The sequence below is a fragment of the Chiloscyllium plagiosum genome, unplaced genomic scaffold, assembly GCF_037043375.1.
Source record: "Chiloscyllium plagiosum isolate Xiang-an unplaced genomic scaffold, Cpla_swu_hap1 HiC_scaffold_26, whole genome shotgun sequence".
Classification (NCBI taxonomy): Eukaryota; Metazoa; Chordata; class Chondrichthyes; order Orectolobiformes; family Hemiscylliidae; genus Chiloscyllium; species Chiloscyllium plagiosum.
The window spans coordinates 3219587-3245696 of record NW_028270164.1 but is presented as its reverse complement, the minus strand read 5'-3'; the positions used below and the strand labels follow the sequence as shown (position 1 = coordinate 3245696).

The 26110-nt window shown below is 54.5% G+C and overlaps 1 protein-coding gene across 3 annotated transcripts in view; it reads right to left on the bottom strand.

Moving 5' to 3' along the window:
• LOC122547363 (ataxin-7-like protein 1) overlaps nucleotides 1-26110 on the bottom strand; it is a 57944-nt gene that overhangs the window by 10378 nt on the left and 21456 nt on the right. For all 3 annotated transcript variants that reach the window (XM_087973422.1, XM_087973423.1, XM_087973424.1), the window contains 4 exons: nucleotides 13636-13862; nucleotides 8615-8807; nucleotides 6128-6249; nucleotides 3809-4640 (listed from right to left, as the gene is read on the bottom strand). In XM_087973422.1, coding sequence (XP_087829548.1) covers nucleotides 3809-4640; nucleotides 6128-6249; nucleotides 8615-8807; nucleotides 13636-13862 — 1374 coding nt within the window. The remainder of the gene's footprint in view (nucleotides 1-3808; nucleotides 4641-6127; nucleotides 6250-8614; nucleotides 8808-13635; nucleotides 13863-26110) is intronic.

Here is a 26110-nt window from a genome sequence, read left to right as displayed (position 1 = left end):
TCATACATGGTTAGTCACAGGTTTTTTTTCTCTCCTCTGAAACCAACACCATCGAGCACAGCAGAGACAAGGCTTCCAAGTTACACACTGGTTATGGATGTGCATCCACCCTGGAGGTGCCCCTGCTCAATGACCTACGCTGGCGTCCAGTTGAATCACACCCTGATTTTATAAGGTTCATCCTAGTTCCATCATGAGCTCATCCATCTGTCGTTTCCTTCACCAGAATCCTACTTTTTGGGTGAAAATGTACTTCTTGACAACCCCCACCGGAATAGCCTGGCTTGAATGGAAAGGTATTGGAAAAGTCTTCCCACTCTGTACAGCCGCAGCATAATTGTACTCCAGTCCCTTGAGAGAAAGGCCAATGCTCCATTAGTCTTTGGAAATATTTCTCAATCTGTCCTCTAGATTTCCCTTCGTTCCTGCTTAGATCTTGAAATCTCTCCATTCCTTTACAGTTCTGAACTTCCCCCTATTTAGAAAACACTAATTCAGCTTTCTGCTCAGGGAGCAAAGGGTAAGCCAGGAAACTACAAGATGGTCAGTCTAACCTCAGTGGTGGGAAACTACTGGAATCAATTCTGAGGGACTGAAATAATTTGCACTTGGAAAAACAGGGATTAATTAAAGACAACCAGCATGGTCTTGTTAAAGGGAGACCAACTTGATTGAATGCTTTGAAGACGTGACCAGATCTGTACATGAGGGCAATGCATTGAATGTAATAAACTTGGCCTTCAGCAAGGCTTTTGGTAAGGTCCTGCATGGGAGAGTGATAGTGAAGGTCAAATCCCTTGGCATCAGAGGAAATTTGGTCAATTGGCCCCAGAATTGGCTGAGTGGCAGAAAGATGATGACCGCAAGGTCTTTTTGTGACTGGAAGTCTGAGTCCAGTGGGATTCCACAGTTATCAGTTTTGGATCCCTTGCTGTTGTGATCCATATAAATGGTTTAGACTTAAATATAAGGGAGGGGCTTGATCACTAAGTTTGCGGATGATACAAAAAATGGTGTTGGTAAACAATGAGAAGGATAATCTTAGATTATAGGAGGATATAATAGGGCGCTTCTCAAAATGGAGACCTGTCATCAGTGATGTCCCACAGGGATCCATGCTGGGACCACTGTTGTTTATGATATACATAAATGATTTGGAGAAGGTGTAAGTTGCCTCATTAGCAACTTTGCAGATGACACTAAGATAGTGAAGAGGACTGTCAGAGAATACAGCAGAATATAGATAGATTGGAGAGTCGGGCACAGAAATGGCAGATGGAGTTCAATCCAGGCAAATGCATTTCCAGAGCGAACTATACAGTAAATGGAAAAGTCCTGGGGAAAATTGATGTACAGAGAGATCAGGGTGTTCAGGTCCATTGTTCCCTGAAAGTGGCAACACAGGTCAGTTCAGTGGTCAGTGGTCAAGAAGGTATACTGCATGCTTTCCTTCATCGGACAGGGTATTGAGTACAACAGTTGGCAGGTCATGTTACAATAGTATAAGACTTTGGTTCGGCCACATTTGGAATACTACATACAGTTCTGGTCGCCACATTACCAAAAGGATGTGGATGCTTTGGAGAGGGTGCAGAGGAGGTTCACCAGGATGTTGCCTGGTATGGAGGGTGCTAGCCATGAGGAGAGGTTGAGTAGATTAGGATTATTTTCATTAGAAAGAAGGAATTTGAGGGGGGACCTGATTGAGGCCTACAAAATCATGAGCGGTGTAGACAGGGTGGATAGCAAGAAACTTTTTCCAAGAGTGGGGCCTCAATTAGTAGGGATCACGAGTTCAAAGTGAGTGGGAAAAAGTTTAGGGGAGATATATGTGGAAGGTTCTTTACGCAGAGGGTGCGGGTGCCTGGAATGCGTTGCCAGCGGGGGTGTTAGGGGTGGGAACGATGGCATCATTCCCACATCTAGCCTGTCCAGTCCTGTCAGGATGTTATATGTTTCTATGAGATCCCCCTCATTCTTCTAAATTCCAGCAAGTCCAAGCCCAGCTGAGCCAGTCCCTAGACAGATACATGAATGGGCATGGAGCAGAGGGATACAGATCCTTAGAAAATAGGTGGCAGGTTTAGATAGAGTATGTGGAACGGCACAAGCTTGGAGGGCCGAAGGGCCTGTTCCTGTGCTATAAGGTTTTGTACTTTATATAGATGGACTGGTCAGATGGGCCCATCAGTGGCAAATGGAAGCGTGAGGGAACAAGGCAAGGGAATACACAAGGGACAGGAGGACCTTGATGTGCATGCCCGCTGGTCTCTTAAGGCAGTAAGACAGGTGGATAAAATGGTTAAGAAGGCACATTTGCCTCTTTTAGCCAAGGCATAGAGGTTAAGAGCAGGGAGGTTATGCTGGAACTTTATAAAATGTTGGTTAAGCCTCAGTTGGAGTCGTGTGCACAGATCTAGAATCCATATTATAGGAGGGATGTGACTGCACTGGAGAGGGCGCAGAGGAGAGTTACTAAAATATCACCTTGGTTGGAGAGTTTCAGTTATGAAGAGGTTGGATAGATAGGGGTTGTTTTCCTTGGAGGGGCAAGATGGAAATGTTTAAAATGATCAGGGGCGTAGACATGGTGAAACCTTTTCCCCTTATCGATTTAGGAAAGAGTAGGAGGTTTTGGTGGTGGGGGGGGGGATGGAATGTGAGGACAGATCTTTTCATACCGAAGGTGGTTGGGATCTGGACCTCACTGCCTGCAAGGGTGGGACAGACCGAAATACTCACCACATTGAAGGAGGATTTGGATGTGCACCTGTGATGCCAAGGCTATGGGCAAAGTGCTGGAAAATGGGATTGCAACAGTTCAGGTTTTTGACTAAGGTATTTCTGACTGGTGCAGATCAATGGGCTGACGCGCCTTCTTCCGTGCTGTAGACCTCTATGACTCAATGATATCTGACTACCATAATTTGCCTCTTTTTACACCATTAACTTTTAAATGACTGTGCAAACAGACAGTTACTATCAGCCCGATATTCACATTCGCCAGTCACAAGGATCTTTCAGAAATGGGGTAAAAACTCTCCACCTTCTCACAAAAGGGAGGCAACAATGGCTGAAAATTTGCTCTGGATGGAGATTGGCAGTGAGCTACACAACCTCAGTACCATCAACTGGATGTCAACATGACTCCATCCAACCCGTGCACACACTCACACACTCCGTACTCACGGGGGAAAAGGAACCCTGGATGATAAATAGGGATGAGGAGCCCAAATACCATTGCTCCTCCCTAGCCAGGTACAGCAGCACCACTGGCAAGGAGCATCCAGCTACAAAGGAGCACTCGTCCCTTGGAGTTATTTGATAGGTTTCCCCAGGGACTGGCTCAGCTGGGCTTGGACTTGCTGGAATTTAGAAGAATGAGGGGGATCTCATAGAAACATATAACATCCTGACAGGACTGGACAGGCTAGATGTGGGAAGCATGCTTCCAATGTTGGGGAAGTCCAGAACGAGAGGTCACAGTCTAAGAATAGAGGGTGAGCCATTCAGGACTGAGATCAGGAAGAATTTCTTCACTCAGAGAATTGTGAACCTGTGGAATTCTCTCCCACAAGAAGCTGTTGGGGCCAGTTCATTAGGTAGATTCAAGAGGGAGCTGGATGTGGGTCTGGAGGCTAAAGGGATCAAGAGGGATGGGGAGAGGGCAAGAATGGGACAGTGAGATTGCATGAGCAGCCATGCTGGTATTGAACGGTGAGGCAGGCTGGAAGGGCAGAATGGCCTACCCCTGCTCCTATCCTCTCCATTTCGCTGGGGTGTGCAGAGGGAGCAGAGTTTGGGGTACCTTGTGTGGGTGAGAGTTGCTGTGAGGTCGTGTTGTTGCCAGGCTCTCCTCTCTCTTTCTCTGGACGCTGCTGACGTCGGGGCCCTTGGCTATTTTCGTGGGTTTCGAGCAGGAGGCTGCGTTCTTCCGCTTCCTGCCCTCGGTCCGTCCTGGGGAGGTGGGAGGCTGTGGGGGCGAAGCTGGGTTGAGAGCTGCACACAAGCGGGCCTCCTTTTTGGGACCAAACTGTTCTACTGTCCTGCCATTCCCTTTGAGGGAGTTCCCTGAAAGGCCCAGAATTGCGGTCGATCCTGAGCGTCCTGCTTTGGGTCCATGGGCACCGAGTCCGTTGCTCACCCTGTGTGAAGAGGTATTCGAGTGAGGAGGGTGGAGGGCCGTCCCACCAGGAGGGGCAGCACTTATCCTGTCCAGACTCAACACGCAGTTTCTTTTGAGGGGGGAATCGGAGGGAGGGGGCGGGTTACAGGAGGCAGGCCCTGGTTTCTTGTGTTTGCTCAGAGACGCATCGCCGATGGGACCGAGCTCCAGGTGAAACCCAGGCGCCCGGCTGCTCTTGGTCCAGGGTGATCTACTCAAAGAGGGGGAGGGAATGCGGGCTGGAGGGGTCAGCGGAGGGAGTGCGCGGCAGCACGCAGACGGTGGCTCAGGAGGGCCTCGAGCTCCAACAAGGCTAACAGGCGAGGACGCTGCTTTCAGTTCCACGCCCGGGGAAGAAGCTGAGGCAGACAGAGATCCGGAAATAGACGAAATAGATGGGAGAGAAAGCACGGAGGGGGCTGGAGTTGGGACAGCCAGTGGCGTGCTCTGTGGATCCGTGGCTGGAGGAATCTTTCTGCAATGAAATCAAAAGAACAAGAGTTAGATATCATCAAGATGTCTCCATCACTCGCACACCCAGACTGCCGTATCCAGGCTGATCTTCTCATCCACTATCACAGGGAACCCCACACGGTCAGGGGACAGTCCAGAGGGGAGTCCAGAGGGAACAGTGCCCAGAGGGGAGTGCAGAGGGAACAGTGCCCAGAGGGAACAGTGCCCAGAGGGGGGTGCAGAGGGAACAGTGCCCAGAGGGGGGTACAGAGAGAACAGTGCCCAGAGGGAACAGTGCACAGAGGGGGGTACAGAGGGAACAGTGCCTAGAGGGAACAGTGCCCAGAGGGGGGTACAGAGAGAACAGTGCCCAGAGGGAACCGTGCACAGAGGGGGGTACAGAGGGAACAGTGCCTAGAGGGAACAGTGCCCAGAGGGGGGTACAGAGAGAACAGTGCCTAGAGGGAACAGTGCACAGAGGGGGGTACAGAGGGAACAGTGCCCAGAGGGGGGTACAGAGAGAACAGTGCCCAGAGGGAACAGTGCCCAGAGGGGGGTACAGAGAGAACAGTGCCCAGAGGGGAGTGCAGAGGGAACAGTGCCCAGAGGGAACAGTGCCCAGAGGGGGGTACAGAGGGAACAGTGTCCAGAGGGGGGTACAGAGGGAACAGTGCCCAGAGGGAACAGTGCCCAGAGGGAACAGTGCCCAGAGGGGGGTACAGAGGGAACAGTGCCCAGAGGGGGGTACAGAGGGAACAGTGCCCAGAGGGAACAGTGCCCAGAGGGGGGTACAGAGGGAACAGTGCCCAGAGGGGGTTACAGAGGGAACAATGCCCAGAAGGAACAGTGCCCAGAGGGGGGTACAGAGGGAACAGTGCCCAGAGGGGGGTACAGAGAGAACAGTGCCCAGAGGGGGGTACAGAAGGAACAGTGCCCAGAGGGAACAGTGCACAGAGGGAACAATGCCCAGAGTGGAGTCCAAAGGGAACAGTTCATGGAGTGGGTACAGAGGGGAGTCCAGAGGGAATCCCTCACAGTCAGAGATAATGCAACACTGTTTCACAGGAAACACTGATAAAGCACATGGCAGTTGATGGGAAAATACTGAGTGAGCAGTGCTCTATGGGGGTTCAGTACACAGGTAGCAATGCACGGTTTTAAGACAGTCCAGGGGTAATACAGTTTCATAGAGAAGGACTATTAAGGGAGCCTGACTGAGGGAGCACTGTACTATTGAAGGTGCTGTCTTTCAGTTTAACAGAGTCATTTATGCAGGATAGTTCCTATATTTGTTGCCCAATTTATGACATTGCAATGGGGTGATAAGTCAAAAATATTTCACAGTCTGTAAAGCAGTTCAAGATTGCTGATGTTGGGAATAGCACAACATAAATTTTCATTTGCAGGTGAGAAACACACAGACACACACACAGAGACACACACACAAAATCCCCACCCACATCTCAATATAAGAGAATATCCAGTCAAGAAAAAGGATAATGTTCTGACCTCCACATCTGAGAATTCAGGTGCTTTTCTACCATGGAATTAAGGGCCATACGGAAACGATCAAAGCGCCTGTTGAAGACGTAACAGCCCCGACTAATCATCCGGCTTCCGAAAGTGCAAAACTGGAAGAGAGAAAGGGAACAGTGAGATGCAGATTGGTAAACCTTGCTGGCCCCCAATAAGAGGGAAGGGAATGCTGGGTTAGGGAGGTGAATCAGCAACTAATTTCTGCAAATGCAAATTACCAGAGCAGCTGGAAATCTGAAATAAATATAGAAAATGCTGGAAATACTCAGCATTGGCAGCGAGAGGGGCAGTTGTAATGGTTCAGCTCAATGAGCCAATATTTCAAGTCACCGCATTATAGGAAGATTGTGGCAGCTTTGGAAAGGTTTCAGAAGAGGTTTACCAGGATGATGCCTGGTATGGAGGGAAGGTCTTACGAGAAAAGGCTAAGGGACTTGAGGCTGTTTTCGTTAGAGAGAAGGTTGAGAGGTGACTTAATTGAGATATATAAGATCATCAGAGGGATGGATAGGGTGGACAGTGAGAGCCTTTTTCCTCAGATAGCGACGAGGGGACATAGATTTAAATTGAGGGTGATAGATGTAGGACAGATAGCAGGGATAGTACTGTGCTGTAACGTTCTATGTTCTCTGAGCCCATAGATGCCACCTGACCCACTATTTCCAGAGTTTGTTTTTATATTTTAAAGTTATACCAGTCCACCTTCTAATTCATAGTTAAACTGTGCACAATTTATGAAAGATTCTGACTTGTTGAAAATTGGATTGTTGTGACAATGCTGCCCCTTTACCAAGATTATTTTGTCCTTGGTTTTTTTTCCAAGAGGGGTCGTAAAGGCCGAGGTGCCGATATGTCTGGAAGTGGCTAATTTAAACAATGGCAGAACAGTGGCCAGTTCAGGTTTTTTTCTTGTTTAGATTTTGTTTTAGCAGGCAGTCAGGAGCTGCTGGTAGCAGGGAAGCTGTTACAGTAAACAAGGTTCCATGCCTCAACAGATGTTTTTTGCCTGACTCTTCTCTCTGAAATCTCTCTTGCCTGTGTTCATTTACCAAGGGGTATGTTTATGGGCTGTTGCGGGGATTGGAACGGCTCCTTCGTTAAGTTGCAATTTTCAGTCGGTTGGGTTTCCAAATAGTTGTTATTGTAAGGTCTGTTTTTTTTTGTTCATACTTCAACTGTAGTGTGTAAATAAATTCTGTTTTGCTTAAAGCTGAGGGGTTTAAACAGCTGCATCACTCCTGGAATATCCACCCACATCTTCCCTTAAAATAAGAAAAAGTTAGGATCTGCGCTACCTTCATAAAGAGTTTTGAGGAGGTCTGGCCTGGTCCATAACACTGTTCATTGCCAACGTTAGGCAGCACCTCTTTCGACACGGGAACGGAGAACCCTCTCCTCCAAATAGCTGTCGTGATTGACGGGACTCAATTGAAAATTTCACTGGCTACAGAACAGTCGATTTCCTCCTAAGCCTTCATACTGAGGACAGAAATGACATCTCTTGTATCTGCCATAACTAACAGGAGAATCTGTCGCTCTCCCCTGGCTTAGTACAGGAGAATTCAAAGCCATGTGGAGTGAATAAGTGAACGTGAGTGAACTTGAGTGCATGAGATGCAATTCGTGTTAAAACCATCAGATCTGTCCTCATTGAGAAAGCTGTGCACTGTATTAGGAGCTGATGTTCAGATGAAATGTTAAACTGAACCTCCACCTGCCCTCTTAAGTGAATGGTAAGATCCCACGACAATATTCAAAGAGAACAGGGGAGCTGTCTGCAGTATCTTGGCCAATATCCTTCAGACAGCACTAAAACATCACTAACACAGACTACCTGCTCATTAAATCACTGTTGATGTGGGAAATTGCAAAAATGCTGCTGGTTTTCCAACATTACAGAAAATATCTTTTCTTGGTCACAGACTCTGGGACGTCATTAGGTAGGGAAGGTGCTAGGCAATTGGAAGTACTATCCATTGTATATAAGGAGCTATTATTTCCACATGCAGGAGGGCTCGCACTAATAGATTTTAGAAAAACATCCAAAGGAAAGAGGGATGTGAATGCAGGGAACATTTATCTTTTATGCAGCAACTGCAGTCTGGAATACATAGCTGAGAGGGGGATAGAAGCAGATTAAACAGCAACATTCAAAATAGAGTTGGATAATATCTGAAGGATAATTTGCAGAGTTAAAGGGAAAGAGCAGGAGAACGCAATTAATTGAACCACTCCTTCAAGCAGTCAGCACACATACGATGGCGTGAATGGCCTCGTTCTGTGCTGTATCATTCCATTTAAGTAAATAAAAACATTTCATGGCAAGGACTGAATAAGACAACCCGGTTACAGATGTTTCCCAATCTCATTTGGTCTCCAGCAGGGTGAATTTAAAACATGAACATTCCCAGAAAGACAAATGAGCATCAAAGAGAGCAACGGAACTGATAGAGTACGTACTGCCAGAGGCTTTGGATGAAAGCGTGAATAGTGACAATCCAGCTTCTCAGCTTCCTCGGTCATCTCCCCATCACTCTCCTCACTCGATAGCCGGCTGTTTATCTCAAACCTGAACAAAGGGTACGGGAGCTCAGGATGTGGTACAGGATCAGAGGGTTTCTCATTTTCAATCAGATCACTTTGCAAAAAAACCCTGTGGAAAGGAAATAAAGAACATGAACAGAGCAGGGAGAGCGAGCCCAGCCTAGTGCAGCAGCTCACAAACCCTGAACCCACAGCCAGTGGATGTAGAGGGCTGTCATTTCCATGTAATGCAGCTAAGGGTCAACTGAATATCTGTGTTCATCAAAGAAAGGGAGAATATTGAAGGGTGGGAGATTCGATTAAGCATTCTTTATTCAAATATTCCACGTATAAAAATCAAACTGAATGAACTTGAAATGTTGATCATGGCATATGGCTAACATTTATTGCCCATCTGTAATTGCTCTTGAGAAGATGTGTTGTGAGTGTAACGAGCTCAGTGAGGTGGCCCTCAGAATCTGAGTTCCCTGACTGGGGCTGTTAATCTGGTCCAATCAGGGAGCCCTGGCTGACAGGTATAAACAGGAGTGTCAGGGGTTCTGTTCACTCTGAGGGAGCTGGATCAGTGTCAAGGACTCTCCATGTGTAAATAAAGGGGGTCTTGGAGATGGGATACCAGCCTCTGTGGAGTTATTTCAATGAGCTGCCCTCCTGAATCGCTGCAGTCCACGCACTGTAGGTAAACCCGCAATGTTTTTAGGGAGGGAATTCCAGGATTTTGACCAAGTGACACTGAAGGAACAGTGAAAAGCGTCTAAGTATTGATGATGTGTGTCTTGGACGAGGATTGCATAACCGGTGATGGTATGACATGGTGATTATCACAGATACATGCCTTCAAGAAGGATTAATAATATACTAGAGTTAATTAACAGCCTAAAGGTCAAGAGCATTGTCAAATAGTGATCATAACACGACCAAATTTAATACAGTTTGAAAGGATGAACCGTGAAAGTCTTGACTTAAGATAGACTGATTTCAATGAGCTGACACAGATATAGTCTACAGTAAGCTGGGCAAATCCATTAATGTACAAAGCAACAAACAATAAATAGGTAGTGTTCAAAAATAAATTAATGCTACACAGCATCAATTTATACCTTTAAAGGGGAAAATTTCTACTGGTCAAAGGTACATTTGCGGACAACTAAAGATCTCAGAAACACATTAACAGTAAAGAACAAGTTTACAAAAATACAAAACGGCGCAAATACGAAAAAGACGATAAAGCACAGAGGATGACAAAACAGACAGCAAGAGCTATAAAAACGCAGCCTGAAAAGAAGCAAAAATGATATCACAATTAACATAAAAATGTTTTCAAATTAGCAAAGATAGTGGTGTCATTGTTATTGAAATCAAGGAACTGGCCAAAATACCGAATGATGACATTGCTTCAGTATTCACAGCAGAGAAAGAGATCAGCATGTCAAAACTCTCAAGGAAATTATCACTGACAGCAGGGAATCAACAACTTTAACTTCAGCAAGGTAATAGCAATGGAGACATTAATGCATTAAACTATGAGAAGTGCACAGAAACTGATGTTTTCATATCAAGTCTTAAAAGGAAGCACGGGAGATCTTTGTACACGGGAGATCTAACTACAATCTTTCAAATTTCTCTCAATTTGAAAACGATTCCTTCAGATTGAAAAACCACCCATGTAACTTTGCTATTAAAGAAAGGAGGGAACAACAAACTAGGGAATTATCAACCAGGTAGCCTAGAATCTTTTATGTGGAGTTTATAATTAACATTAGGAGTGCTCAACACCTCAAAAATATTCATTTATCACAGAGAACCTGCAAATATTTGTAAAGAGTTAGTCATGGTTGAAAAATCTGGTTATACATTTTGAGGTGGAGACTAAAATCATGAACTGGAGAATGTCCACAAATGTTATTTACATTAATGTACAGAAGATGTGCAACAGGATCCCTCACTAGAGACTATCAGTTACAACTGAGACTCATGACATTGAAGATAAATCGTTGAACCAGCTGGGGAACTGGCTGAGCCTCAGGAGATAGAGAGTACAAGTAACGACCAGGAGTTTGAATTGGCAGAACGGGACAGGCATTGTCCCAGAGGGATTCCACTCTCACATAGTCAATGCATTCATTAATGGCTTAGACAACGGGATAGACAGCCATATATCCAAGTTTGCTGATGCAATAAAGATAGGAAAGTACAAAGAGATATTGGAGGACTAGTGAATGGACAAAAGTGTGGCAAATGGCAAATGTGAGGTCATTCAATTTGGATTAAAATAAAAGAATAGACTACTTTAAATTGGTGAAAAGCTAGAAACCGCAGAGGCCCAGAGAGACTCCAGGTACACAGATTACTAAAATATTATGAGCGACAAAAATCAAAAGAAAAATCAAGAGAATACTGGCTTTTGTACCTGGAGGATTAAAATACAAGAGGGTAGACATAATCTTTTAGTCGTGAGAAGCATTGGTAAGAACTCACCTGGAATTACAGTGAACAGTTCTGATCACCATAGCTAAAAGGGAGTCAAAACTTATTGGGAGGAGATAAGAATATGGAGTTGAGAGCATAATTGGATCAACCATTATTGAACTGAATCACGCAAAAGGCCAGAGAGGCTGACTTGCATCCTGGTTCACACACACTGGCCTTGGATGAAGTGCAGTGTTAATGTACCACAGTTATAGCTGTACTCCAAAAGTTAAATTGCAATGACAAACTAGGATTATATTCCCTAAAATATGGATGGTTAAAAGGGTGATTTGGTCAAGGCTTTCAGTATAGTGGGCCAGATTTTCCAAGGAATGGCAATCTCATGTGGGTTGCCACTCTGGCCCTTCATTCACAAAAGAGGATGCTCCACATTTCTGATATGAGTGCGAGATCAGGGATCCCGCAGGAGGTCACAGCTGTACTTTTGTTCAAACAGTTTTCTCATAATGCAGGGGAAAGAAAACCACATTGCGCATTTCCCAGCAGTCAGCTTCTATACTCTGAAATTTACAGGTTCACTTTGACAATTGCTGTGCAAGTCCATGATGTTAGGGTGCTGGGACAGTAGGGTAGGGGACAGCTGAGCAGAGTACCAGGTACATGGGATGAGAAGTGGGAAGGAGATAGGGTGACAAGTGCATGGGGTGCCAAAGTACAAAGTGGTAAGTCATGCAGTTTTGGGGAGGTTCGGGTGGGTGGAAGAAATCGAGTTTGGCAGAAGACAAGGAGGGTGGGTGTCAGGTCTGGAGGAGTTTGGGTATAGCAGGGACTGGAAGGTATTGGATAGGGTCTAGCAACAGTGTGGGGGTTTGCACGGTGTTGCAGATGTTTGTGGAGTGAAATTATTAAATACTCATACAGCAGAAAGAGTGGGAGAAGTCTGGAACTCTCTTCCACAAAAACAGCTAATGCCAGGTCAGTTGTTAATATTAACACAGACTGATTGTGACAGAATCTACGTATCACAAAAATCGATGTCACTCAACAATCTCCCTCTCCCAATGCCTTCTTAATCCAACTCTCTCACTGACACTTGGTAACTACTCCCCCCAGCACATTGAGTTACTGATTGTATCCCTACTGACATTAACCAGATTCCTTCCCAGTCCAGCCATCATCAGTTAAAAGTAACACAATATAGATAGCACACCAAATTTATGATTTTGTATTAAGTTACTGCACAGAATGCAATTTTATATAAAATTCATAGTTTCACTTATTGTAAACTAAAAGTGTTTTTGCACGATATATTTTTGCAAAATACCTCCTTGCATCAGGTTATTTGTACATCTTACTAGAGAGTTACCTCAAATCAAGACCAAATGGAAGATTCATATTAGCAATTTGTGCAAGCTGCAACCAGCAGACCAGGAGTAAGTGTACCATCTGGTGGCACAGGCTGGAATTGTACACTGGAAGACCATAACAGCCCAATGCCTACATACTGCTACATGGGACCTACTTACTTGCATTAAAAACAAAAGGGTTTATTAATCTTGGCTGAAGTGCTGTTGAAAAATAATGTGATGCTGAGAGTGTGGAATGAAAAAGATTGCCAAATAAATCGGTTGAAATCAGGATGCTCTCAGGCTGTCAATGCCTGCTTCCTGTGTTGGAAAGGTTGATTCCCACCTGAATTAGCTGGAGAATGTGGGAGGAGGCTCATGTGGAGCATAAGCCCCAGCAGGAACCAGTTGGGCCGAATGGCCTGTTCTGTGATTTCTGTGCAACGTGAAATAAGCTGCAACATGCAAGTTTCAGATATATCGATTCTGGAAAAAAAAAATTTCAAAGTTCAAGGTCAGCTTCAGTTAATGCTCTACCCTCCTGATCACCTGAAAAGTCTAATAATTGTGCCTTATCTGCAGCAGTACTCTCTCACCTCGGAAACACATTCCATGGACCTGACACCAGAATTCAGGCTGACACTTCCAATGCAGCATTGTAGAATTCCTCATGCAGCCTTGTGAGAGCAAGCAACCACAGCTCAAAGCAAAGAAACATGGGACGTAACCAGCCCAGATAGTGAAGTAACCACAGGTCCTTCAGCAACATCAAAAGGGAGCAGGCAATTCAGCCCCTCAAGTCTGTTACATGGACTCAGGAGGAAGCCACTTTGAGTTTCCTTTGGCAGTCTGTTCAATCATAGCTGATCTGCACTCAACTCATTCTCCCACCTTGCACCAAAACCTCAATAGCCCTCACCCAATAAAAGTCCTTTAATCCCAGGCTTACAAATCCAATTGAGCCCAGAATTCTTCATAATTTTCTGGGGGAGACTCGTCCAGTTTTCTCCGAATCTTGATGAGGTAAAAGCAGCCTCCTCTGAAAGGCCATGGTCTGAATTTAAGATTTATTTTGGTCTAGATTCCCTGAATGACATCTCTGAACTCCCCCTTCCCTGTCAAAACGCTGAAACCCCAGAATCCTGGAAACTTGGACTGTACCTTGCACCAGAGCAGGCGGCAAGCTTTGGCCGGTTTGGAGAGATCCCCAACATCACCGGACCCGGAGCGGCCTCCTGACCCAGAGAGAGCGGCACCGTCTCCTTAGCCTGCAGCTTTCTCTCTTTACCAGTCTCCTTGTTCTTCAAACTTGCCCGATGTTCTGCCAGCAACTCATCAAAGGCAAGGTGGCGCCCCAGTACACTCCTCCTCTGTGTCAGCGAATGAGTCTAATATAGAAACATACAGGGAAAGTTTAACATCAGCTGATGCTGAGTAAAGAGTATGACAATCTGCATTTCCGCAGACCACAGAACATGTTTCACAGGAACTTAAATCAGATAGAATTTGATTTAAAGCCACACGAAAACATATTAGGAGATGTGATTGGTCAAAGGGAGGATTTAAGGAGTGCCATCCCTGAGGACAAAGAGATAAAGAAGTGTCAGGAGAGAATTTCAGACCTTAGGATTCATGCAGCTGAAAGCATAGCTACCAATAGGAGAACAATTCCAATTGGGAATGCACAAGAGGCCAGAACTGGAGAATCACAAACGTTTCAAATGTTTACGGGACTCAAGGAAATTAGGGAGGTAGGGAACGGAAAGGATGTGAAGAAATTCACAAACAAAAGAGAATTATAGGCTGGCGTGGGCCAAAAACACAGATGGAGCAGTTAGACTGAAGGGTCAGTATATCCTGGACCATACATCTTTTACAGTTTCTGAACTGAAGCATTGCCAACCAGGTAGCACCTGAGTCAGTGGCCACAAGTCCAAGTCTCACTCTGCATTCATTAATACCGTCGGAGGGTCAGTGCTGAGGGAGTGCCGCACATCAGAGGGTCACTACTGAGGGAGTGCCGCACTGTCAGAGGGTCAGTGCTGACGAAGTGCCGCATAGTCAGAGGGTCAGTGCTGAGGGAGCGTGGCACTGTCGGAGGGTCAGTGCTGAGGGAGCGCGGCACTGTCGGAGGGTCAGTGCTGAGGGAGCGCGGCACTGTCGGAGGGTCAGTGCTGAGGGAGCGCGGCACTGTCGGAGGGTCAGTGCTGAGGGAGCGCGGCACTGTCGGAGGGTCAGTGCTGAGGGAGCGCGGCACTGTCGGAGGGTCAGTGCTGAGGGAGCGCGGCACTGTCGGAGGGTCAGTGCTGAGGGAGCGCGGCACTGTCGGAGGGTCAGTGCTGAGGGAGCGCGGCACTGTCGGAGGGTCAGTGCTGAGGGAGCGCGGCACTGTCGGAGGGTCAGTGCTGAGGGAGCGCGGCACTGTCGGAGGGTCAGTGCTGAGGGAGCGCGGCACTGTCGGAGGGTCAGTGCTGAGGGAGCGCGGCACTGTCGGAGGGTCAGTGCTGAGGGAGCGCGGCACTGTCGGAGGGTCAGTGCTGAGGGAGCGCGGCACTGTCGGAGGGTCAGTGCTGAGGGAGCGCGGCACTGTCGGAGGGTCAGTGCTGAGGGAGCGCGGCACTGTCGGAGGGTCAGTGCTGAGGGAGCGCGGCACTGTCGGAGGGTCAGTGCTGAGGGAGCGCGGCACTGTCGGAGGGTCAGTGCTGAGGGAGCGCGGCACTGTCGGAGGGTCAGTGCTGAGGGAGCACCGCACTGTCGGAGGGTCAGTGCTGAGGGAGCACCGCACTGTCGGAGGGTCAGTGCTGAGGGAGCACCGCACTGTCGGAGGGTCAGTGCTGAGGGAGCACCGCACTGTCGGAGGGTCAGTGCTTAGGGAGCACCGCACTGTCGGAGGGTCAGTGCTGAGGGAGCACCGCACTGTCGGAGGGTCAGTGCTGAGGGAGCACCGCACTGTCGGAGGGTCAGTGCTGAGGGAGCACCGCACTGTCGGAGGGTCAGTGCTGAGGGAGCACCGCACTGTCGGAGGGTCAGTGCTGAGGGAGCACCGCACTGTCGGAGGGTCAGTGCTGAGGGAGTGCAGCAATGTCGGAGGGTCAGTGCTGAGGGAGCGCCACATCATCGGAGGGTGAGTGCTGAGGGAGCGCGGCACCGTTGGAGGGTCAGTGCTGAAGGAGCGCCGCACTGTCGGAGGGTCAGTGCTGAAGGAGCACCGCACTGTCGGAGGGTCAGTGCTGAGGGAGCACCGCACAGTTGGAGGGTCAGTGCTGAGGGATGCCGCACCATCAGAGGGTCACTACTGAGGGAGTGCTGCACTGTCAGAGGGTCAGTACTGAGGAAGTGCCGCATAGTCAGAGGGTCAGTTCTGAGGGAGCGCGGCACTGTCGGAGGGTCAGTGCTGAGAGAGCGCGGCACTGTCGGAGGGTCAGTGCTGAGGGAGCACCGCACTGTCGGAGGGTCAGTGCTGAGGGAGCACTGCACTGTTGGAGGGTCAGTGCTGAAGGAGCGCCGCACTGTCGGAGGGTCAGTGCTGAGGGAGCACCGCACTGTCGGAGGGTCAGTGCTCAGGGGGCACCGTACTGTCGGAGGGTCAGTGCTGAGGGAGCGCCGCACTGTCGGAGGGTCAGTGCTGAGGGAGCGCTGCACGTTCAGAGGGTCACTGCTGAGGGAGCACCGCACTGTGGGAAGGTCAGTGCTGAGGGAGCACCGCACTGTCGGAGGGTCAGGGTGAGGGAGCGCCCCACTGTCGGAGGATCAGTGCTGAGGGAGCACCGCACTGTCGGAGGGTCAGTGCTGAGGTGGTGGGGCCGTACAGTCGGAGGGTCAGTGCTGAGGGAGCACCGCACTGTCGGAGGGTCAGTGCTGAGGGAGCACCGCACTGTCGGAGGGTCAGTGCTGAGGTAGCGCTGCACTGTCGGAGGGTCAGTGCTGAGGGAGCGCCGCACGTTCGGAGGGTGAGTGCTGAGTGAGCACGGCACCGTTGGAGAGTCAGTGCTGAAGGTGCGCCGCACTGTGGGAAGGTCAGTGCTGAGGGAGCACCGCACTGTCGGAGGGTCAGGGTGAGGGAGCGCCCCACTGTCGGAGGATCAGTGCTGAGGGAGCACCGCACTGTCGGAGGGTCAGTGCTGAGGTGGTGGGGCCGCACTGTTGGAGGGTCAGTGCTGAGGGAGCACTGCATTGTCAGAGGGTCACTGCTGAGGGAGCACCGCACTGTCGGAGGGTCAGTGCTGCGGTGGCACCGCACTGTCGGAGGGTCAGTGCTGAGGGAGCGCCGCACTGTCGGAGGGTCAGTGCTGAGGGAGCACTGCACTGTTGGAGGGTCAGTGCTGAAGGAGCGTCGCACTGTCGGAGGGTCAGTGCTGAGGGAGCACCGCACTGTCGGAGGGTCAGTGCTCAGGGGGCACCGTACTGTCGGAGGGTCAGTGCTGAGGGAGCGCCGCACTGTCGGAGGGTCAGTGCTGAGGGAGCGCCGCACTGTCGGAGGGTCAGTGCTGAGGGAGCGCTGCACGTTCAGAGGGTCACTGCTGAGGGAGCACCGCACTGTCGGAGGGTCAGTGCTGAGGTGGCACCGCACTGTCGGAGGGTCAGTGCTGAGGGAGCACCGCACTGTCGGAGGGTCAGTGCAGAGGGAGCACTGCACTGTCTGAGGGTCAGTGCTGAGGGAGTGCAGCAATGTCGGAGGGTCAGTGCTGAGGGAGCGCCGCATCATCGGAGAGTGAGTGCTGAGGGAGCACGGCACCGCTGGAGGGCCAGTGCTGAAGGAGTGCCGCACTGTCGGAGGGTCAGTGCTGAGGGAGTGCCACACTGTCGGAGGGTCAGTGCTGAAGGAGCGCCGCACTGTCGGAAGGTCAGTGCTGAGGAAGCACCGCACTGTCGGAGATCAGTGCTGAGGGAGCGCCCCACTGTCGGAGGGTCAGTGCTGAGGGAGCACCGCACTGTCGGAGGGTCAGTGCTGAGGTGGTGGCGCCGCACTGTCGGAGGGTCAGTGCTGAGGGAGCACCACACTGTTGGAGGGTCAGTGCTGAGGGAGCACCGCACTGTCGGAGGGTCAGTGCTGAGGGAGCACCGCACTGTCGGAGGGTCAGTGCTGACGGAGCACCGCACTGTCGGAGGGTCAGTGCTGAGGGAGCACCGCACTGTCGGAGGGTGAGTGCTGAGGTGGTGGCGCCCCACTGTCAGAGGGTCACTGCTGAGGGAGCACTGCACTGTCGGAGGGTCAGTGCTGAGGTGGCACCACACTGTTGGAGGGTCAGTGTTGAGGGAGCACCGCACTGTTGGAGGGTCAGTGCTGAGGGAGCACCGCACTGTCGGAGGGTCAGTGCTGAGCGAGCACCGCACTGTCGGAGGGTGAGTGCTGAGGGAGCGCGGCACTGTTGGAGGGTCAGTGCTGAAGGAGCGCCGCACTGTCGGAGGGTCAGTGCAGAAGGAGCGCGGCACTGTTGGAGGGTCAGTGCTGAGGTGGTGGCGCCCCACTGTCAGAGGGTCACTGCTGAGGGAGCACTGCACTGTCGGAGGGTCAGTGCTGAGGTGGCACCACACTGTTGGAGGGTCAGTGTTGAGGGAGCACCGCACTGTTGGAGGGTCAGTGCTGAGGGAGCACCGCACTGTCGGAGGGTCAGTGCTGAGCGAGCACCGCACTGTCGGAGGGTGAGTGCTGAGGGAGCGCGGCACTGTTGGAGGGTCAGTGCTGAAGGAGCGCCGCACTGTCGGAGGGTCAGTGCAGAAGGAGCGCGGCACTGTTGGAGGGTCAGTGCTGAGGGAGCACCGCACTGTTGGAGGGTCAGTGCTAAGGGAGCACAGCACTGTTGGAGGGTCAGTGCTGAGGGAGCGCGGCACTGTTGGAGGGTCAGTGCTGAAGGAGCGCCGCACTGTCGGAGGGTCAGTGCAGAAGGAGCGCGGCACTGTTGGAGGGTCAGTGCTGAGGGAGCACCGCACTGTTGGAGGGTCAGTGCTAAGGGAGCACAGCACTGTTGGAGGGTCAGTGCTGAGGGAGCGCGGCACTGTTGGAGGGTCAGTGCTGAGGGAGCACCGCACTGTTGGAGGGTCAGTGCTGAGGGAGCGCGGCACTGTTGGAGGGTCAGTGCTGAGGGAGCGCCGCACCATCGGAGGGTGAGTGCTGAGGGAGCACAGCACCGCTGGAGGACCAGTGCTGAAGGAGCACCGCACTGTCGGAGGGTCAGTGCTGAGGTGGCACCGCACTGTCGGAGGGTCAGTGCTGAGGGAGCGCCACACTGTCGGAGGGTCAGTGCTGAGGGAGCGCCACACTGTCGGAGGGTCAGTGCTGAGGGAGCACCGAACTGTCGGAGGGTCAGTGCTGAGGGATCGCCGCACTGTTGGAGGGTCAGTGCTGAGGGAGCACCGCACTGTCCGAGGGTCAGTGATGAGGGAGCATCGCACTGTCGGAGGGTCAGTGCTGAGGGAGCGCCGCTCTGTCGGAGGGTCAGTGCTAAGGGAGCACAGCCCTGTCGGAGGGTCAGTGCTGAGGGAGTGCCGCACTGTCGGAGGGTCAGTGCTGAAGGAGCACCGCACTGTCGGAGGGTCAGTGCTGAGGGAGCACCGTACAGTCGGAGGGTCAGTGCTGAGGGAGCACCGCACTGTCGGAGGGTCAGTGCTGAGGGAGCACCGCACTGTCGGAGGGTCAGTGCCGAGGGAGCACCGCACTGTCGGAGGGTCAGTGCTTAGGGAGCACCGCACTGTCGGAGGATCAGTGCTAAGGGAGCACTGCACTGTCGGAGGGTCAGTGCTGAGGGAGCACCGCACTGTTGGAGGGTCAGTGCTAAGGGAGCACAGCACTGTTGGAGGGTCAGTGCTGAGGGAGCGCGGCACTGTTGGAGGGTCAGTGCTGAGGGAGCACCGCACTGTTGGAGGGTCAGTGCTGAGGGAGCGCGGCACTGTTGGAGGGTCAGTGCTGAGGGAGCGCCGCACCATCGGAGGGTGAGTGCTGAGGGAGCACAGCACCGCTGGAGGACCAGTGCTGAAGGAGCACCGCACTGTCGGAGGGTCAGTGCTGAGGTGGCACCGCACTGTCGGAGGGTCAGTGCTGAGGGAGCGCCACACTGTCGGAGGGTCAGTGCTGAGGGAGCGCCACACTGTCGGAGGGTCAGTGCTGAGGGAGCACCGAACTGTCGGAGGGTCAGTGCTGAGGGATCGCCGCACTGTTGGAGGGTCAGTGCTGAGGGAGCACCGCACTGTCCGAGGGTCAGTGATGAGGGAGCATCGCACTGTCGGAGGGTCAGTGCTGAGGGAGCGCCGCTCTGTCGGAGGGTCAGTGCTAAGGGAGCACAGCCCTGTCGGAGGGTCAGTGCTGAGGGAGTGCCGCACTGTCGGAGGGTCAGTGCTGAAGGAGCACCGCACTGTCGGAGGGTCAGTGCTGAGGGAGCACCGTACAGTCGGAGGGTCAGTGCTGAGGGAGCACCGCACTGTCGGAGGGTCAGTGCTGAGGGAGCACCGCACTGTCGGAGGGTCAGTGCCGAGGGAGCACCGCACTGTCGGAGGGTCAGTGCTTAGGGAGCACCGCACTGTCGGAGGATCAGTGCTAAGGGAGCACTGCACTGTCGGAGGGTCAGTGCTGAGGGAGCACCGCACTGTCGGAGAGTCAGTGCTGAGGGAGCGCCGCATGTTCGGAGGGTGAGTGCTGAGGGAGCGGGCACCGTTGGAGAGTCAGTGCTGAAGGTGCGCCGCACTGTGGGAAGGTCAGTGCTGAGGGAGCACCGCACTGTCGGAGGGTCAGTGCTGAGGGAGCGCCCCACTGTCGGAGGATCAGTGCTGAGGGAGCACCGCACTGTCGGAGGGTCAGTGCTGAGGGAGCACTGCACTGTCGGAGGGTCAGTGCTGAGGTGGCACCACACTGTTGGAGGGTCAGTGCTGAGGGAGCACCGCACCTTTGGAGGGTCAGTGCTGAGGGAGCACCGCACTGTCGGAGGGTCAGTGCTGAGCGAGCACCGCACTGTCGGAGGGTGAGTGCTGAGGGAGCGCGGCACTGTTGGAGGGTCAGTGCTGAAGGAGCGCCGCACTGTCGGAGGGTCAGTGCAGAAGGAGCGCGGCACTGTTGGAGGGTCAGTGCTGAGGGAGCACCGCACTGTTGGAGGGTCAGTGCTAAGGGAGCACCGTACTGTTGGAGGGTCAGTGCTGAGGGAGCGCGGCACTGTTGGAGGGTCAGTGCTGAGGGAGCGCCGCACCATCGGAGGGTGAGTGCTGAGGGAGCACAGCACCGCTGGAGGACCAGTGCTGAAGGAGCACCGCACTGTCGGAGGGTCAGTGCTGAGGTGGCACCGCACTGTCGGAGGGTCAGTGCTGAGGGAGCGCCACACTGTCGGAGGGTCAGTGCTGAGGGAGCGCCACACTGTCGGAGGGTCAGTGCTGAGGGAGCACCGAACTGTCGGAGGGTCAGTGCTGAGGGATCGCCGCACTGTTGGAGGGTCAGTGCTGAGGGAGCACCGCACTGTCCGAGGGTCAGTGATGAGGGAGCATCGCACTGTCGGAGGGTCAGTGCTGAGGGAGCGCCGCACTGTCGGAGGGTCAGTGCTAAGGGAGCACAGCCCTGTCGGAGGGTCAGTGCTGAGGGAGTGCCGCACTGTCGGAGGGTCAGTGCTGAAGGAGCACCGCACTGTCGGAGGGTCAGTGCTGAGGGAGCACCGTACAGTCGGAGGGTCAGTGCTGAGGGAGCACCGCACTGTCGGAGAGTCAGTGCTGAGGGAGCACCGCACTGTCGGAGGGTCAGTGCCGAGGGAGCACCGCACTGTCGGAGGGTCAGTGCTTAGGGAGCACCGCACTGTCGGAGGATCAGTGCTAAGGGAGCACTGCACTGTCGGAGGGTCAGTGCTGAGGGAGCACCGCACTGTCGGAGGGTCAGTGCTGAGGGAGCGCCGCATGTTCGGAGGGTGAGTGCTGAGGGAGCGGGCACCGTTGGAGAGTCAGTGCTGAAGGTGCGCCGCACTGTGGGAAGGTCAGTGCTGAGGGAGCACCGCACTGTCGGAGGGTCAGTGCTGAGGGAGCGCCCCACTGTCGGAGGATCAGTGCTGAGGGAGCACCGCACTGTCGGAGGGTCAGTGCTGAGGGAGCGCCGCACTGTCGGAGGGTCAGTGCTGAGGTGGCACCGCACTGTCGGAGGGTCAGTGCTGAGGGAGCACCGCATTGTCAGAGGGTCAGTGCTGAGGGAGCGCCGCACTGTCGGAGGGTCAGTGCTGAGGTGGCACCGCACTGTCGGAGGGTCATTGCTGAGGGAGCAGCGCACTGTTGGAGGGTCAGTGCTGAGGGTGCACTGCACGTTCAGAGGGTCACTGCTGAGGGAGCACCGCACTGTCGGAGGGTCAGTGCTGAGGGAGCACCGCACTGTCGGAGGGTCAGTGCTGAGGGAGCACCGCACTGTCGGAGGGTCAGTGCTGAGGGAGCATCGCACTGTCGGAGGGTCAGTGCTGAGGGAGTGCAGCAATGTCGGAGGGTCAGTGCTGAGGGAGCGCCGCATCATCGGAGAGTGAGTGCTGAGGGAGCACGGCACTGCTGGAGGGCCAGTGCTGAAGGAGTGCCGCACTGTCGGAGGGTCAGTGTTGAGGGAGTGCCACACTGTCGGTGGGTCAGTGCTGAAGGAGCGCCGCACTGTCGGAAGGTCAGTGCTGAGGAAGCACCGCACTGTCGGAGATCAGTGCTGAGGGAGCGCCCCACTGTCGGAGGGTCAGTGCTGAGGGAGCACCGCACTGTCGGAGATCAGTGCTGAGGGAGAGCCCCACAGTCGGAGGGTCAGTGCTGAGGGAGCACCGCACTGTCGGAGGGTCAGTGCTGAGGTGGTGGCGCCGCACTGTCGGAGGGTCAGTGCTGAGGGAGCACCGCACTGTCGGAGGGACAGTGCTGAGGTAGCGCTGCACGGTTGGAGGGTCAGTGCTGAGGGAGCACCGTACTGTCGGAGGATCAGTGCTGAGGTGGTGGGGCCGCACTGTCGGAGGGTCAGTGCTGAGGTGGTGGGGCCGCACTGTCGGAGGGTCAGTGCTGAGGGAGCACCGCACTGTCGGAGGGTCAGTGCTGAGGTGGTGGGGCCGCACTGTCGGAGGGTCAGTGCTGAGGGAGCACCGCATTGTCAGAGGGTCACTGCTGAGGGAGCACCGCACTGTCAGAGGGTCAGTGCTGAGGTGGCACCGCACTGTTAGAGGGTCAGTGCTGAGGGAGCGCCGCACTGTCGGAGGGTCAGTGCTGAGGTGGCACCGCACTGTCGGAGGGTCAGTGCTGAGGGAGCGCCACACTGTCGGATGGTCATTGCTGAGGGAGCAGCGCACTGTTGGAGGGTCAGTGCTGAGGGAGCACTGCACTGTTGGAGGGTCAGTGCTGAAGGAGCGCCGCACTGTCGGAGGGTCAGTGCTGAGGGAGCACCGCACTGTCGGAGGGTCAGTGCTCAGGGGGCACCGTACTGTCGGAGGGTCAGTGCTGAGGGAGCGCCGCACTGTCGGAGGGTCAGTGCTGAGGGAGCGCTGCACGTTCAGAGGGTCACTGCTGAGGGAGCACCGCACTGTCGGAGGGTCAGTGCTGAGGTGGCACCGCACTGTCGGAGGGTCAGTGCTGAGGGAGCGCCGCACTGTCGGAGGGTCAGTGCTGAGGGAGCGCCGCACTGTCGGAGGGTCAGTGCTGAGGGAGCACCGCACTGTCGGAGGGTCAGTGCTGAGGGAGCACCGCACTGTCGGAGGGTCAGTGCTGAGGGAGCACCGTACTGTCGGAGGGTCAGTGCTGAGGGAGCGCCGCACTGTTGGAGGGTCAGTGCTGAGGGAGCGCTGCAAGGTCAGAGGGTCACTGCTGAGGGAACACCGCACTGTCGGTGAGTCAGTGCTGAGGTGGCACCGCACTGTCGGAGGGTCAGTGCTGAGGGAGCGCCGCACTGTTGGAGGGTCAGTGCTGAGGGAGCGCTGCAAGGTCAGAGGGTCACTGCTGAGGGAGCGCCGCACTGTCGGAGGGTCAGTGCTGAGGGAGCACCGCACTGTCGGAGGGTCAGTGCTGAGGGAGCACCGCACTGTCGGAGGGTCAGTGCTGAGGGAGCACCGCACTGTCGGAGGGTCAGTGCTGAGGGAGCAGCGCACTGTCGGAGGGTCAGTGCTGAGGGAGCAGCGCACTGTCGGAGGGTCAGTGCTGAGGGAGCGCCGCACTGTCGGAGGGTCAGTGCTGAGGGAGCACCGCACTGTCGGAGGGTCAGTGCTAAGGGAGCACCGTACTGTCGGAGGGTCAGTGCTGAGGGAGCGCCGCACTGTCGGAGGGTCAGTGCTGAGGGAGCGCCGCACTGTCGGAGGGTCAGTGCTGAGGGAGCACCGCACTGTCGGAGGGTCAGTGCTCAGGGGGCACCGTACTGTCGGAGGGTCAGTGCTGAGGGAGCGCCGCACTGTCGGAGGGTCAGTGCTGAGGGAGCGCTGCACGTTCAGAGGGTCACTGCTGAGGGAGCACCGCACTGTCGGAGGGTCAGTGCTGAGGTGGCACCGCACTGTCGGAGGGTCAGTGCTGAGGGAGCACCGCACTGTCGGTGGGTCAGTGCTAAGGGAGCACCGCACTGTCGGAGGGTCAGTGCTGAGGGAGCACCGCACTGTCGGAGGGTCAGTGCTGAGGGAGTGCAGCAATGTCGGAGGGTCAGTGCTGAGGGAGTGCCGCATCATCGGAGAGTGTGTGCTGAGGGAGCACGGCACCGCTGGAGGGCCAGTGCTGAAGGAGCGCCGCACTGTCGGAAGGTCAGTGCTGAGGAAGCACCGCACTGTCGGAGATCAGTGCTGAGGGAGCGCCCCACTGTCGGAGGGTCAGTGCTGAGGGAGCACCGCAGTGTCGGAGATCAGTGCTGAGGGAGCGCCCCACAGTCGGAGGGTCAGTGCTGAGGGAGCACCGCACTGTCGGAGGGTCAGTGCTGAGGTGGTGGCGCCGCACTGTCGGAGGGTCAGTGCTCAGGGAGCACCGCACTGTCAGAGGGTCACTGCTGAGGGAGTACTGCACTGTCGGTGGGTCAGTGCTGAGGTGGCACCGCACTGTCGGAGGGTCAGTGCTGAGGGAGCACCGCACTGTCGGAGGGTCAGTGCTGAGGGAGCACCGCACTGTCGGAGGGTCAGTGCTGAGGGAGCACCGCACTGTCGGAGGGTCAGTGCTGAGGGAGCACCGCACTGTCGGAGGGTCAGTGCTGAGGGAGCACCGCACTGTCGGAGGGTCAGTGCTGAGGGAGCACCGCACTGTCGGAGGATCTCTGCTGAGGGAGCACTGCACTGTCGGAGGGTCATTGCTCAGGGAGCACCGCACTGTCGGAGGGTCAGTGCTGAGGTAGCGCTGCACTGTTGGAGGGTCAGTGCTGAGGGAGCACCGTACAGTCGGAGGGTCAGTGCTGAGGGAGCGTGGCACTGTCGGAGGGTCAGTGCTGAGGGAGCGCCGCACCTTCGGAGGGTGAGTGCTGAGGGAGCACGGCACTGTTGGAGGGTCAGTGCTGAAGGAGCGCCGCACTGTGGGAAGGTCAGTGCTGAGGGAGCACCGCACTGTCGGAGGGTCAGTGCTGAGGGAGCGCCCCACTGTCGGAGGATCAGTGCTGAGGGAGCACCGCACTGTCGGAGGGTCAGTGCTGAGGTGGTGGGACCGCACTGTCGGAGGGTCAGTGCTGAGGGAGCGCCGCACTGTCGGAGGGTCAGTGCTGAGGGAGCACCGCACTGTTGGAGGGTCAGTGCTGAGGGAGCGCTGCAAGGTCAGAGGGTCACTGCTGAGCGAACACCGCACTGTCGGAGAGTCAGTGCTGAGGTGGCACCGCACTGTTGGAGGGTCAGTGCTGAGGGAGCGCCGCACTGTCGGAGGGTCAGTGCTGAGGGAGCACCGCACTGTCGGAGAGTCAGTGCTGAGGGAGCACCGCACTGTTGGAGGGTCAGTGCTGAGGGAGCACCGCACTGTCGGAGGGTCAGTGCTGAGGGAGCACCGCACTGTCGGAGGGTCAGTGCTGAGGGAGCGCCGCACTGTCGGAGGGTCAGTGCTGAGGGAGCGCCGCACTGTCGGAGGGTCAGTGCTGAGGGAGCGCCGCACTGTCGGAGGGTCAGTGCTGAGGGAGCGCTGCACGTTCAGAGGGTCACTGCTTAGGGAGCACCGCACTGTCGGAGTGTCAGTGCTAAGGGAGCACCGCACTGTCGGAGGGTCAGTGCTGAGGGAGCGCCGCACTGTGAGAGGGTCTGTGATGAGGGAGCACCGCACTGTCAGAGGGTCAGTGCTGAGGGAGCACCGCACTGTCGGAGGGTCAGTGCTGAGGTAGCGCTGCTCTGTCGGAGGGTCAGTGCTGAGGTAGCGCTGCACTGTCGGAGGGTCAGTGCTGAGGGAGCACCGCACTGTCGGAGGGTCAGTGCTGAGGGAGCGCCGCACTGTCGGAGGGTCAGTGCTGAGGATGCGCTGCACTGTCGGAGAGTGAGTGCTGAGGTAGCGCTGCACTGTCGGAGGGTCAGTGCTGAGGGATCGCCGCACTGTCGGAGAGTCAGTGCTGAGGTAGCGCTGCACTGTCGGAGGGTCAGTGCTGAGGGATCGCCGCACTGTCGGAGGGTCAGTGCTGAGGGAGCACCGCACTGTCGGAGGGTCAGTGCTGAGGTAGCGCTGCTCTGTCGGAGGGTCAGTGCTGAGGTAGCGCTGCACTGTCGGAGGGTCAGTGCTGAGGGAGCACCGCACTGTC